A 15,242-nucleotide genomic window follows, 5' to 3' on the forward strand; every position below is an offset into this window, starting at 1 on the left:
TGGACGTTTGATGGAGATTCTCGAATTGGGTCATTAATGGGCTTTCGGTCTATCGATGAAAATGGTTGGATAATGGAAAAATATTCAAGAATTATTATGAATTATAATGGAGCAAAATATTTAAACTTTATGACATATACTTTTCATATTACAGTAAATGATTCTATTGTATTTTTTAATCATAAATATAATTAAACATTATTTTTGTTAAAGTGATAATCACTACTTTAAATAAAAAGACACCTGCATTGTTCAATTGGTCCCCATTAAGGTATGGGGGCTGACAGGATGGGAGGGCCAAGCAGGCCAATCCCATGAATATTCATTACCATACCAAAGGACCAAAACTCGCAGCTCCCCAAATTCAGTCTATTCCTGAAATGGGAATGGGAATCGGGAGACCGGGCACCTACCTTCGAATTCAGTTAACTCTAATTAGGATTAAGGATATCTCAAGGCAGATAATCGCCCCCCAAGCTACATCTAATTTTGATAAGGGTAATAATGGAGGGCTTCGTTCAAAGCGGTGAATGTCTCTAAGACTCCCGTCATTAGGAGGCGTTATCACCTCAGGCTGACTTTGGGTGAAATGAGCCTCTGTCTCGATACACCTTCCACGTCTTGTAAATACTTGGCATTTACGTGGAGCTCTTTCAGAGATGCTAATTCAATGTTTCGTAAAAGGTGTTTTCGAAATCTAAAATCTATGTGATTACGATGAGACTTTTCGAAAAAGGAGAGAAATTCAGAGTGGGATTTTCGCTGGGAATGAACTGAAGAGTTGGGATAATGAGATGTTGACTGAGTTTTATTTTTACATCTTTGAAAGATCTTCTTGGTTGTTTAATTTCGTTCTTGTTTTATACTATCATACAATGGCAAATCAATTACTCGAGAAAACTTAGGTTTCAGTCCAATGTTAAGAATGAGAAATAAATACTATTATTTGTAAAAGGCATTTCTAAAAGGTAATCGATTCCATATAATGGATCTCTTCCAGAATGAGTTCATTATTTTTTTTTTGCTTCCTCAATTCCGCCTTCAGCTTGTGCATAAAGGAGAGAGAAAAAGCCGAAAATAATCAGAGACCAAGAAGAGCAAATAGAAGAGGAAGAGATTCCGACGAGGAGACTCTCCAACCGCAAAACAATAAAAGGAGGAAGAGGAAGGGAAAGAGCGAAGCACCGTAAGAAATGGTGATTCCACTGTGAATGATGAATTCAGTGACATCAGCTGTCTCGTAGAGCTCGAAATACGAAGTCGCCGCCTGTTCAAACGACCTCAGGAGCGGGGCACTGTGGGCAGGAGGGAGTGTCTGACATAACGTGACTGTATTAGCCGCAGACGATTCCTATTAAGCCAAAGAGGAGGGCATGAGTGACAGATGGGGGTGGTTCTCAGAATGGGTCCTAAGTGGGCTTTTTGGGGCTTTCGATGATGATAAAGGTTGAAAAATAAAGAAAATCTTAAATAATTATGAATAATAATAGTGCAAAACATTTTAGCTTTATATATCCTTTCCATATTACAGCAAATGATTCCATTGCTTTTTTAAAGTATAAATAAGCTTAAAACATTAATATTGTGAAAGAGATAATCACTACTTTTAAGAAAAAGACACCTGCATTATCCAATTCGTCCCCATTAATGTAATGGGGTTGCGGGATGGGGGACCAACTGGGCCAATCCCATGAATATTCATCACCACACGAAAAGGGACAAAACTCGCCTGGAATAGGAATGGGATTCGAGAAATCGGGCTCCCACCTTCGAATTCGTTAAGTCTAATTAGGATTAAGGATATCTCGAGGCAGATAATCGCCCCGCAGGATACATCTAATTTTGATAAGGGTAATGGAGGGCTTCGTTCAATAGCGGTCAATGTCTCTTAGGCCTCCAGTCATTAGGAGGCGTTATCGCCTCAGGCTGACTTTGGTGAAATGAGCCTCTGTCTCGATACACCTTCCACGTCTGTAAATACTTGGCATTTACGTGAAGCTCTTTCAGAGATGCTAATTCAACGTTTCGTAAGGAGGTATTTTTTTTTTTCGAAATCTAAAATCTAATGTGGATTATGATGAGACTTTTCGGAAAAAGGAGAGAAATTCAGAGTGGGATTTTCGCTGGGGAATGAACTGAAGAGTTGGGATAATGAGATGTTGACTGAGTTTTATTTTTAAATTTTTGAAAGATCTTCTTGGTTGTTTAATTTCGTTCTTGTTTTATACTATCATAAAATGGCAAATCCAATTACTGGAGAAAACTAAGGTTTCAGTCCAATGTTAAGAATGAGAAATAAATACGGTATTAATTGTAAACGGCATTTCTAAAAGGTAATCGATTCCATATAATGGATCTCTTCCAGGATGAGTTAATAAAACTCCGATCATTATGGAAAATGGCAACATTTGCATCTCTATAACTCTGGAATCTAGGAAATGAACAGGCAATGAATTGTAAACGTAAATAAGTCCATATTCTCCTAAACGGCAAATTCAGCAGTTTAGTTATATATATTGATTTAGAAACGTGAACAAGTGGTCAACTCACATGTTTCCCCAAACACAATAAGTAAATAATCACAATATATAGAATTACGTTAGGTGATTACCGACATAAATAAATTGCAGGAATTAATAAAATAATATATAATGCGGCTCTCCCCAAAATCCTTCGGCAATTGCTTCACTAAATCTTAAAAAAGAAATGAATATCGAAAATAACGCTAAACTTATGCAAACGCTTCAAGCACAAAAAGGAAAAAATAGAAAAACGAAGAAAAAGACAATGGCTAAAAAGCTCTGTAAACAACAATCTTCCTTTAAGGGTTCTTCAAAGTTTTTTACTTATTTTTTTCTGCTTCCTCAATTCCGCCTTCAGCTTTGTGCATAAGGAGAGAGAAAAAGCCGAAAAAAATCAGAGACTTAGACGAGTAAAGAGAAGAGGAAGAGATTCCGACAAGGAGACTCTCCAAGCAAAATAAGAGGAGGAGAGAAGAGGAAAGACCGAAGCACCGTAAGAAATGGTGATTCCACTTGGATGGTTAATGCAGTGACAGCAGCTGTCTCGTAGAGCGCGAAATATACGAAGTCGTCGCCTGTGAAACGACCTCAGGAGCGGGGCAATCCGGGCAGGAGGATGTCTGACATAAACGTGACTGCTATTGGCCGCAGACGATTCCTATTAAGCCCAAGGGGAGGCCATGAGCGACAGATGGAGGAGGTTCTCGAAATGGGTCCTAGGTGGGCATTTGGGTCTTTCGATAATGATGATATATGTTGAATAAAGAAAATATTGAAGAATTATTATGAATAATAATCGTGCAAAATATTTTCGCTTTATGATATACCCTTTTTCATATTACAGCAAATGATTCCATTTTCTGTATTCAAGTATAAATAGAATTAAACATTAATATTTGTGAGAGAGATAATCACTACTTGAAGAAAAAAGATACCTACCTTCTTCAATTCGTCCTTTTTAATGTAACAGGGTTGGCGGGATGGGGGCCAACTGGGCCATTCCCATGAATATTCATCACCACACGAAAAGAGCCAAAACTCACAGCTCCCCAAATACAGTCTATTCCTGAGATGGGAATGGAAATCGCGAGACCGGTTACCTACCTTCGAATTCAGTTAATTCTAATTAAAATTAAGGATATCTCGAGGCAGATAATCGCCCCCAAGATACATCTAATTTTGATAAGGGTAAAGGAGGGCCTCGTTTAATAGCGTCAATGTCTCTTAAGCCTCCCGTCATTAGGAGGCGTTATCGCCGGTGACTTTGGTGAAATGAGCCTTTGTCTCGATATACCTTCTACGCCTTGTAAAATACTTGGCCTTTACGTGAAGCTCTTTCAAGATTCCAATACTATATTTCGTGAAGAAGTGGTAGCTAGGAAAAGACTAAAGATAATGAGAGTGACTTCATTCTGATACTATGGCCTTGGGTTCGATTCCGCTACGGACATCAAAAATATTTTGGATAATTGCATTTAAAGATAAGGCTTTGTAATGACAACAGAAAGTACCATGATTAGTATAATATAAAGACATTGCACAAGGTTATTTTAATCCTAGGAAAAGGAATTCTAATGCACAAAGAAGGATTATATTTCTCAAAATGAAAAGATTCAAATTTATAAATGGTTTAAAGGGTCCTCTACCATAGATTAGATAGATTATAAAATCTTTGGCACATAGCCACGTGTCCTCTACTACAGTAGGCATAATTACATGGAATAATCCTTCGATAGTCTAATGAGATTATAATATGAATTTTTGAAGATTATTACTCGTTCTCCTCTCTCTATTTCTGAATGGCAAAACTTGAACAAGACCAGGAATATATTTGCAGAATTAGACCATGTTCCAGTTTCAATATCAAACTCAACAATGATATTATGAAATGTAAGCTGCATTTGAGATTTAGTAGAGGTGCAAAATCGAAATCATTCCAGAAAACATTTATCAGGTGATTCCACGAAACAAAAATCCTATTACATAGACTTATGTCAAAAGGCCACCACCCTAAATAAACAGCGGCTTCTAAAAATATAAAATATGATACCGCCCTCCTGAAAATCCTTTGGCAGTTTTCTTTTACCAAATCTGAAAAAGTGAATATGGAAAATACGCCACACTTATGCAAACGCCCCAGGTAAAACTAAAAAATAATCTTAAATAAATAAATAAATAAATAAATAGATAAATAAATAAATAAATAAAATAAATAAATAAATAAAGGAAGAAAAAGACAACCTGAGAAATTAAGGAAACATCGCTCTTCCTCTAAGGGTTCTTCTAAGTTTTTCTTTCATTCTTTCTGCTTCTCCAATTCCGCCTTCAGCTTGTGCATAAAGGAGAGAGAAAAAAGCCGGAAATGATAAGAATAAGAAATGCGAAAAGAATAGGAAGAGATCCCGAGTAGGAGACTCTCTAAGCAAAAAAACAAGAGGAAGAAGAACAGGAAGAAGAGGAAAGATAGAAGCACCGTAAGAAATGGTGATTCCACTTGGATGGTGAATGCGGTGACATCGGCTGTCTCGTAGAGCCCGAAATACGAAGTCGCCGCCGGTGGAAAACGACCTCAGGAGCGGGCCACTGTGGGCAGGAGGGAGTGTCTGACATAAACGTGACTGTTTATTAGCGGCAGACGATTCCTATTAAGCCAAAGGGAGGAGGCCATGAGTGCCAGATGGGGGTAGTTCTCGGAATGGGTCCTCAGTGGGCTTTGGGTCTTTCGATGATGATAAAGGTTGAATAAAGAAAATATTTGATAATTATTATGAATAATAATCGTGCAAAACATTTTAGCTTTATAATATATTCTTTTCCTGTTACAGCAAAATGATCCCATTGCTTTTTCAAAGTATAATAAGCAAAAAACATTAATATTGTTAAAGAGATAATCACTACTTGAAGGAAAAAGACACCTGCATTCTCCAATTCATCCCCATTAATGTAATGGGTTGGCGGGATGGAGGGGCCAACGGGGCCAATCCCATGAATATTCATCACCATACGAAAAGGCCAAAACTCGCTTGAAATGGGAATGGGATTCGAGAGACCGGGCTCCTACCTTCGAATTCAGTTAACTAATTAGGATTAAGGATCTCGAGGCAGATAATCGCCCCGCCGGATACATCTAATTTTGATAAGGGTAATTGAAGGTCTCGTTCAATAGCGGTCAATGTCTCTTAAGCCTCCCGTCATTAGGAGGCGTTATCGCCTCAGTTGACTTTGGGTGAAATGAGCCTCTGTCTCGATACACCTTCCACGTCTTGTAAATACTTCGCATTTACGCGAAGCTCTTTCAGAGATGCTAATTCAACTTTTCGTAAAGAGGAGTTTTCGAAATCTAAAATGATTCGATGAGTTTTCGAAAAAGGAGAGAAATTCAGTGTGGGATTTTCGCTGAGAACGAACTGAAGAATCAGGGTAATGCAATATTGCCCGAGGTTTATTCTCACGTCTTTGAAAGATTTTCTTCTCGGTTATGTAAATTCGTTCAAGCAGATGGCAAATCTATCTGCTTGAAAAATCTAAGGTCTCAGTCCAATTTTAATAATGAAACATATTTACGATATTATTTGCAAAATGCTATGGAGTGTTTTTGCGTTGCATGGAACCAGTGGTTATTCAGCAACGGGACCAACGGCTTTACGTGACTTCCGAAACACGTCGAGAGTGAACTTCTATCACCAGAAATACACATCTCTGAGCCCTTAATGGAATACCCGAGAATGAACTCGCGGCCACCAAGGTGGCAAGCCTAGACATACGGATTACACCACTGAGGCGCTTCTGAGGCAATGATTCCATACAGTGAATTTCTTTCAGAATGAGTTAAGTAGAACTCCGTTCATTAAGGTAAATGGTAATCCAGGAAAGGAACACGACATTGAAAATGTAAACATAAATAAGACTATGATCTCTTAAATAGAAAATTCAAAAGTTAAGTTATATATATTGCTTTAGAAAAGTGAACAAGAAGTAAACTCAAATGTTTTCTCAAAGAAATGAGAAAATAATCACAATATTTAGAATCATGTCAGGTGGTTACCGACATAAATAAACTGCAGAGTTCTAAAAATAATACATAATGCAGCTCTTCCGAATCCTTCGGCAATTTCTTCACTAAATCTTATAATGTGAATATCGAAAATACGCCAAACTTATGCAAACGCCCCAAATAAAAAAAGATGAAAAGAATAGAAAAACAAGAAAAAGACAGTGGCGAAAATTCGGTAAACAATGCTCTTCCTTTAAGGGTTCTTCAAGTTTTTATCCTTTCATTTTTACCGCTTCCTCAATTCCATCTTCAGCTTGTGCATTAAGGAGAGAGGAAAAGAAGAGAGAAGAAAAAAACGGAAATAATCAGACTAAGAAAAGCGAGGAGAAGAGGAAAAGATCCCGAGGAGGAGACACTCCAAGCAAAACAAGAGGAGGAGTCCTTTCCTTACAGTCCTTACAGTTCGTTCGGGTTGCCCCAGGTCCCTCAGTGTGAGGCACCTAATGTCTACCAGAGAGTTGCTAGTACATCTTCCGGTATATTTTGCATCTTCCAATCTTGGATGGTCTGGGATGCAGTTTAGATATTTGTCGAGCTTATTCTTAAACACATCTACGCTCACTCCTGATATATTCCTCAGATGAGCTGCAACGCATTGAATAGACGCTGCATTATCGATGCTGGTGCGTAGTGGATTAATGTCCTGTGTGCTTTCCTTATTTTTCCTGGTATTGTTTTGGGCACTATTAATCTACCTCTGCTTGCTCTTTCTGATATTTTTAGTTCCATGATATTTTCTGTTATTCCTTCTATCTGTTTCCATGCCTGAATTATCATGTAGCGTTGCTCTTCTCCTTTCTAGACTATATAATTTTAATGATTGTAGTCTTTGCCAGTAGTCAAGGTCCTTAACTTCTTCTATTCTAGCTGTAAAGGACCTTTGTACACTCTCTATTTGTGCAATATCCTTTTGATAGTGTGGGTACCATATCATATTGCAGTATTCAAGTGGACTACGAACATATGTTTTATAAAGCATAATCATGTGTTCAGCTTTTCTTGTTTGAAGTGCCGTAACACATTCCCATTTTTTGCTTTTTCTTTACATTTTTGCCAAAAGAATTGCTATTTGATCATTGCATAACATGTTCCTATTCATCATCATCAACAAAAGGTCTTTTAACTGCTTCCTATTTGTGCTTGTTCTCATTATTAGGTCCCCTATATGCATATAGCTTTCCTTCTCTGTCTCCATAATTTATGATTCAAATTATCAGAGTTAAATACCATCCTATTTTCCTCTGCCAATCATATACTTTGTTAAGGTCTCTTTGTAGAGCGTTCCTATCTTCATCACAAGTAATTTCTCTACTTATTCTTGTGTCATCAGCGAAACTATTCATTCTACCGAATCCTTAACATTACTGTCTATGTCTTCAATCATAATAACAAACAGTATTGCAGCTAACACCGTACCTTGTGGCACACCGGATATTACCTTGGTTTCATCCGATTTCCTCATCGTTGCAATAACTATCTGTTTTCTGTTGTGTAAAAATTCTTTTAACCATCTTCCTATTTTATCTACTAGATATTGTGTTTTCTCCCTAATTTTCTTAGCTAATATATTATGGTCTACTTTGTCAAAAGCTTTTGCAAAGTCTAGATAACCACATCTGTTTCATTTCCCCGCTTTTCATATTTTTGAAATATGTTCTCACGGTGGACTAACAGTTGGGTTTGTGTACTTTTTCCGGGTACGAAACCGTGTTGTCCTATATTAAACAAATTATTTTTTATAAATGTTTTCATAATATTTTTCTTCATTACCCTTTCATACACTTTCATAATATGTGATGTTATACTCACAGGCCTAAATTACTTGCCTCAATTCTTGATCCACTTTTGAAAGTAGGGGTGATATGCTAATTTGTGCTCATCATAAATCTTGCCTGTATCTACACTTTGTCTTAATAATATTGCAAGTGGCTTTGCGATAGAATGAACTACTTTCTTTAACAAAATAGCAGGGATTCCATCAGGCCCTGCAGCAGCTCCATCCATTTTTAATTTCATTAATTGCCTGCACAATATCAGCTTCATTAATTTCTATGTCAGCTAAATATTCACTATTTTCGTCCCTTACTTCTATATCATTATCTTCATTATCTATTCTAGGGGTGAATTCTCTCTTATATCGTTCTGCCAGTATGTTGCAAATTTCCTTTTTTTCATTCGTTAATCTCCCTTCAATTCTCAGAGGGCCTATTTATTTCTATTCTTCTTTTATTCATCTTCTTCGCATATGAGTATAATAGTTTGGGTTTTGCTTGATATTTAATAGGGTTTTTTCTTCCAATTCCCGTTTTTCATTTTCTTTTGATTGTATAATTTTTCTTTTGTTCTGCATTTTTCTATCTTACGTTTTTAGTTCTATAACTTTCCATGCATTTTTTTTTTCTTTTGCAAGACCTTTTTTCCACTTTCTGATTTTCTGGAACAAGATCCTTCTTGTCTCTTGGTATGCATGAATGATGTTTACTTTCTTCTCGCGGTATATATTTTTATCTACTATTTTCTCTAATATTTTATATAATATCTCCGTATTTACCTTATGTCATCGCTTACGAAAATGTTATCCAATCTTTGTTTAATTCTTCATTTATTTTCTGACCATGTTTTATATTTTTACTGTAGAAGTTGTATTTTCCATATCCTTCCAGCTTTTTCATTTCTTGCTTATCTCGTTTTCACTTGCTTTGGAATGAACTGTTAATTCTATGACATTATGGTCTGAAATACTCGCATTATTAAAACTATTATTTCTTTAACATAATTCATCTCGTTCACAAATACTAGGTCTAAAGTATTTTCCTTTCTTGTTGGCAGGTGATTTATTTGTTGAATGTTGTATTCTAGTAGCATATCTAATAGCTTTTCGAATTGCCTCTTATCTTCTGCACTACTATTACTCTCTTTTTATATGTATAAAGTACATCCACAATCTCCTATTCGTTCTTTCCATTCTACGAAAGGAAAGTTGAAGTCACCAGATAGGAGAATAGTCAGTCCTTGTGATTTCTACATATATCATCCAATTTTTCAATTATTAAGTCAAACTCTTTAGTATTAGGAGGCCTATATTATTAACTATGTTCATTTGAATTTTTCAGATTCAAATTCTACCGCTATTAGTTCACATTCTGAGTTACTATATTTCTCTATATTTTTCCTTGTTTTTTGTCTTTCCCATATATTGCGGTTCCCCCTTGAGGAAAGCGAAGCACCGTAAGAAATGGTGATTCCACTTGGATGGTAAATACAGTGACAACGGCTGTCTCGTAGAGCGCGAAATGCGAAGTCTCCCTCGGTGGAAACGACCTCAGGAGCGGGCACTGTAGGAAGGATGGAAGGGGAACGTGTGACATAAATTGACTGCTATTGTTCGCAGACGATTCCTGCTAATTCAACGTTTCGTAAAGAGGGGTTTTCGAAATCTAAAATCTAAAGTGATTACGGTGAGACATTTTCGAAAAAGTAGAGAGATTCTGTGTGGGATTTTCGCTGGGAGTGAACTGAATAATCAGGTTCCCTGAGGTTTATTCTCATATCTTTGAAAGATTTTCTTCTCGATTACCTAAATTCGTTCTTATTCTATACTATCATACTATGGCAAATCCATCTCCTTGAAAAAACTAAGATTTCAGTCCAATTTTAGGAATGAATCATATTTACGATATTATTTGCAAAATGCATTTCTAAGCGGTAATTGATTCCATACAGTTTTGTTTGTATGGTGTTTTCTACATTGCATGGAACCAGCGGTTATTCAAACAACGGGACCAACGGCTTGTGTGACTTCCGAACCACGTCAAGAGTGAACATCTATCACCAGAAAATACATCTCTGACCCCCTGAATGGAATGCCCGAGAATTGAACTAGCAGCTACCGAAGTGGCAGGCCAAGACCAAACCAACCACGCCACTGAAGCGCTTTTGAGGCGATGAATCCATACAGAGAATTTCTTTCAGAATGAGATAATTCGATCTCCGATTCTTATGGTCATTGGCAATCCAGGGAAATTTACAGAACCTTGAAATTGTAAACATAAATAAGATTAAATTCTCTTAAATAACAAATTCAACAGTTAAGTTATATATATATTGTTTTAGAAAAGTGAAAAGAAGTAAACTTAATGTTTCCTCAAAGAAATAAGATATAATCACTAATATTTAGAATCATGTCAGATGGTTACCAACGTAAACAAAATTACAGGGTTCTAAAAATAATATACGATGTACGGCTCCCGAAAATCCTTCGGCAATTTCTTCACTAAATCTTGAAGAGTGAATATCGAAAATACGCCAAACTTATGCAAACGCCCCAGGTAAAAATAAAAAAAGAATAGAAAAACGAAGCAAAAGACAATGGTGAGAAAGCCCCGTAAACAACAATCTTCCGTTAGGGTTCTTCAAAGTTTTTTTACTTATTTTTTTCTGCTTCATCAATTCCACCTTCAGCTTGTGCATAAAGGAGAGAGGAACAAAAAAATGAGAGAAAAGGGAAAGAAACGAAAAAGCCGAAAATAATCAGACTAAAAAAATTGAAGAGAAGAGGAAGAGATCCCGAGGAGGAGACTCTCCAAGCAAAACAAGAGGAAGAGGAATAAGAAGGGGAAAGAGCGAAGCACCGTAAGAAATGGTGATTCCACTTGGATGGTGAATGCAGTGACAGCACCTGTCTCTTAAAGCGCACGAAATACGAAGTCGCCGCAGGTGGAAACGACCTCATGAGCGGGGCACTGTGGGAAGGAGGGAGTGTCTGACATAAACATGACTGCTATTGGCCGCAGACGATTCCAATTAAGTCCAAGGGGAGGCCATAAGCACCCGATGGAGGTGGTTCTCGGAATGGGTACTAAGTGGGCTTTTGGGTTTTTCGATGATGATAATGGTTAAATAAAGTAAATATTAAAAGAATTATTTTTAATAATTATCGTGAAAAGATTTTAACTTTATGATGTACCCTTTTCATATTACAGTAAATGATTCCATTGCATTTTTTAAAGTATAAATAAGCTTAAAACATTAATATTTGTGAAAGAGATAATCAATACTTCGAATAAAAAGACACCTGCATTGTCCAATTTGTCCCCATTAAGGTAATGGGATTGGCTGAATGAGGGGGCCAACAGGGCCACTCCCATGAATATTCATCACCATACGAGAAGGGCCAAAACTCGCAGCTCCCCAAATTCAGTCTATTCCTGAAATGGGAATGGGAACCGGGAGACCGGGCACCTACCTTCGAATTCAGTTAACGCTAAATAGGATTAAGGATACCTCGAGGCAGAAATCGCCCCGAAGGATACATCTAATTTTGATGAGGGCAATGGAGGTGTCGTTCAATAGCGTCAATGTCTCTTAAGCCTTCCATCATTAGGAGGCGTTATCGCCTCAGGCTGACTTTAGGTGAAATGAGCCTCTGTCTCGATATCTTTCAGAGATGCTAATTCAACGTTTCGTAAAGAGGTATTTTCGAAATCTAAATCTAAAGTGATTGCGATGAGACCTATCGAAAAAGGAGAGAAATTCAGTGTGGGATTTTCGCTTGGAATGTACTAAACAATCAGGTTATGTGATTGATCCCTGAAGTCTATTCTCATATCTTTGAAAGATTTTCTTCTCGGTTATCTAAATTCGTTCTTATTCTTTATTATCATACGATGGCAAATCTTCTGCTTGAAACACTAAGGTCTCAATACAATTTTAATAATGAAATTTACGATTATTTTTGCAAAAGGGATTTCTAAATGGTAATCGAGTTTATAGAGTTTAGTTTGTTTGTATGGCGTTTTTACGCTGCATGGAACCAGTGGTTATGCAGCAACGGGACCAACGGCTTTACGTGACTTCCGAACCTTGTCGAGAGGGAACTTCTGTCACCAGAAATAAACATCTCTGACCCCTCAATGGAATGCCCGAGAATTGAACTCGCTGCCACCGAGGTGGGAGGCCAAGACTAAACCGACTACGCCACCGAGGCGATGATTTCATACAATGAATTTTCTTTCAAAAAGAGTTAATTAGAGCTCCGATCCCATTATGTAAAATTGTAATCCAGGAAAGGAACAGGACATTGAAATTTTTAACGTAAATAAGACCATATTATCTTAAATGGCAAATTCAACAGTTAAGTTATATATATTGGTTTTGATATGTCGTAAAGAGATTAAAAGCGGTTTTTCTTTTTATATAAAGGAATAAGAAAATAATCACAAATTTTGGAATCATGTCAGGTGGTTACTGACATAAATAAACTACAGGGTTCCAAAAATAATATATAATGCAGCTTTCCCAAAAATCCTTCGGCAATCTCTTCACTAAATCTCAAAAAGTGAATATTGAAATGCCAAACTTATGCAACGCCCCCAGGTAAAAGAAAGAAAAAATAGAAAAACGAAGAAAAAGACAATGGCGAAAAAGTCTGGTAAACAACAATCTTCCTTTAAGGGTTCTTCAAAGTTTTTTACTTATTTTTTTCTGCTTCCTCAATTCGGCCTTCAGCTTGTGCATAAAGGAGAGAGGAAAAGCCGAAAATAATCAGAGACTGAGATAAGCGAGGAGAATAGGGAGAGATTCCGAGGAGGAGCCTCTCCAAGCAAAACAAGAGGAAGAGGAGAGGAAAAGAGCGAAGCACCGTAAGAAAAAGGTTGACTCCACTTGGATGGTGAATTCGGTGACAGCGGCTGTCTTGTAGAGCGCGAAACTACGAAGTCCCCGCCTATGAAAACGACCTCAGGGTCGGGGCAGGAGGTTTGTGTCTGGCATAAACTTGACTGCTATTGGCCGCAGACGATTCCTATTGAGCCCAAAGGGAGGCCCTGATCGCTAAGATGGAGGAGGTTCTCGAAATGGGTCCTAAGTGGGCATTTGGGTCTTTCGATGATGATAATGGTTAAATAAAGGAAATAATAAAAGAATTATGTTGAATAGTAATCGTGCAAAAACATTTTTTTTTAACTTTATGATGTACCCTAGTCATATTACAGCAAATGATTCCATTGTATTTTTTTATTATAAATAAGCTTAAAACTTTACATATGTGAAAGAGATAATCACTACTTCGAATAAAATGACACCTGCATTGTCCAGTTTGTCCCCATTAAGGTAATGGGATTGGCGGAATGAGGGGGCCAACAGGGTCAATTCCATGAATATTCATCACTACACGAAAATGCCAAAACTCGCAGCTCCCAAATTCAGTCAATTCCTGAGATGGGAATGGAAATTCCGAGACCGGGTGTGGCGGGATCACAAGCTTAAAAACTGCCAGGCAAATCCCCCCACACATAAAACCTAATCACTTCAGCTGCCAAATCCACCTCAGTCACATTTCTTCTTTACACTACGGAACACAAGCAGGACAATTGGACCTATACCTGCACAAAGAACAAAAAAAAAAAAAAAAAAAAAAAAAAAAAAACATGTACTCACCCAACTCCAGATACTCCAGGTTATGCTGTGTTGTCCGCTGGTCGAGGTCACTGAAACACCAACAAACAACAAAACAACCAAGAACCACAACAGAGAACCCAACACACACCCAACCCAAGGACCAGAACCCCACAACTGAACAGCACAACCCAAGGATCACAACCCACAACTGAACAACAACACAAAAACAAGGTACACAACCACAACTGAACAACACAGCAACAACAAGGAACTCAACAACACAACAACAACGAGGATCAACCACCATAACACAAGACCATTGCACACCAACTACCAACACAAGAACAACAAAACACAAAAAGGGAACACATACCCACTAACAACACCCAAGGATCACAACAGCTCACCAATAACAACCCTCAACAACTGACAACCACACCAGAAATCTCAACAGCTTCCCAACAACAACCCTCAACTATAACAACTCACATATATCCAACAGGAACTCACAAGCGCAACAAATCCAACTACACAGGCACAACCACTAAAAAGAAAACAATATCAAACTTAACAACAACTAACAAAAAAACAATGACACACAACTTAACTATCAATGCCTTAACAAACCTTTGCCGACGCTACTGACTTCACCATTTCTGAATAAAAGACTGACCAAAAATTATTAAAAACTTAAAAAAAGACTCTAAACTCTAACAGCACCAGCAGACAACCCAGAACCCACCAACAGGCAATTCAGCCCTCTCTCTCTCTCTCTCTCTCTCTCTCTCTCTCATCTCTCTCTCTCTCTCTCTCTCTCTCACACAGACAGTGTCAAATGGAACTCCATAACTCCACCATACGGGCATCTACCTTCGAATTCAGTTAACTCTAATTAGGATTAAGGATATCTCGAGGCAGAAAATCGCCCCGCGGGATACATCTAATTTTGATAAGGGTAATGGAAGGTCTCGTTCAATAGCAGTAAACGTCTCTTAAGGCCACCGTCATTATGAGGCCTTATCGCCTCAGGCTGACTTTAGGTGAAATGAGCCTCTGTCTCGATACCTTCCACGTCTTGTAAATAGTTGACATTTACGCGAAGCTCTTTCAGAGATGCTAATTCAATGTTCCTAAAGAGGTTTTTTTTCGAAATCCAAAATCTAAATGTGATTGCGATGAGAGTTTTCGAAAAAGGAGAGAAATTCAGTGTGGGAATTTCGTTGGGAATGAACTGAAGAATCAGGGTAATGCGATGTTGCCCGAGGTAT

The 15,242-nt window shown here is 37.6% G+C and overlaps 1 protein-coding gene across 1 annotated transcript in view; it reads left to right on the plus strand.

Moving 5' to 3' along the window:
* The window catches only part of LOC135216302 (trichohyalin-like), a 29,185-nt gene extending 14,781 nt beyond the window's left edge, over positions 1-14,404 (plus strand). Inside the window, exon 10 of the mRNA XM_064251475.1 lies at positions 14,157-14,404. Within this exon, the coding sequence (XP_064107545.1) occupies positions 14,157-14,404 (248 nt within the window). The remainder of the gene's footprint in view (positions 1-14,156) is intronic.
* The last annotated feature ends 838 nt before the right edge of the window (positions 14,405-15,242 follow it).

This window comes from Macrobrachium nipponense, chromosome 6 (genome assembly GCF_015104395.2).
Source record: "Macrobrachium nipponense isolate FS-2020 chromosome 6, ASM1510439v2, whole genome shotgun sequence".
NCBI classification, from domain to species: Eukaryota; Metazoa; Arthropoda; class Malacostraca; order Decapoda; family Palaemonidae; genus Macrobrachium; species Macrobrachium nipponense.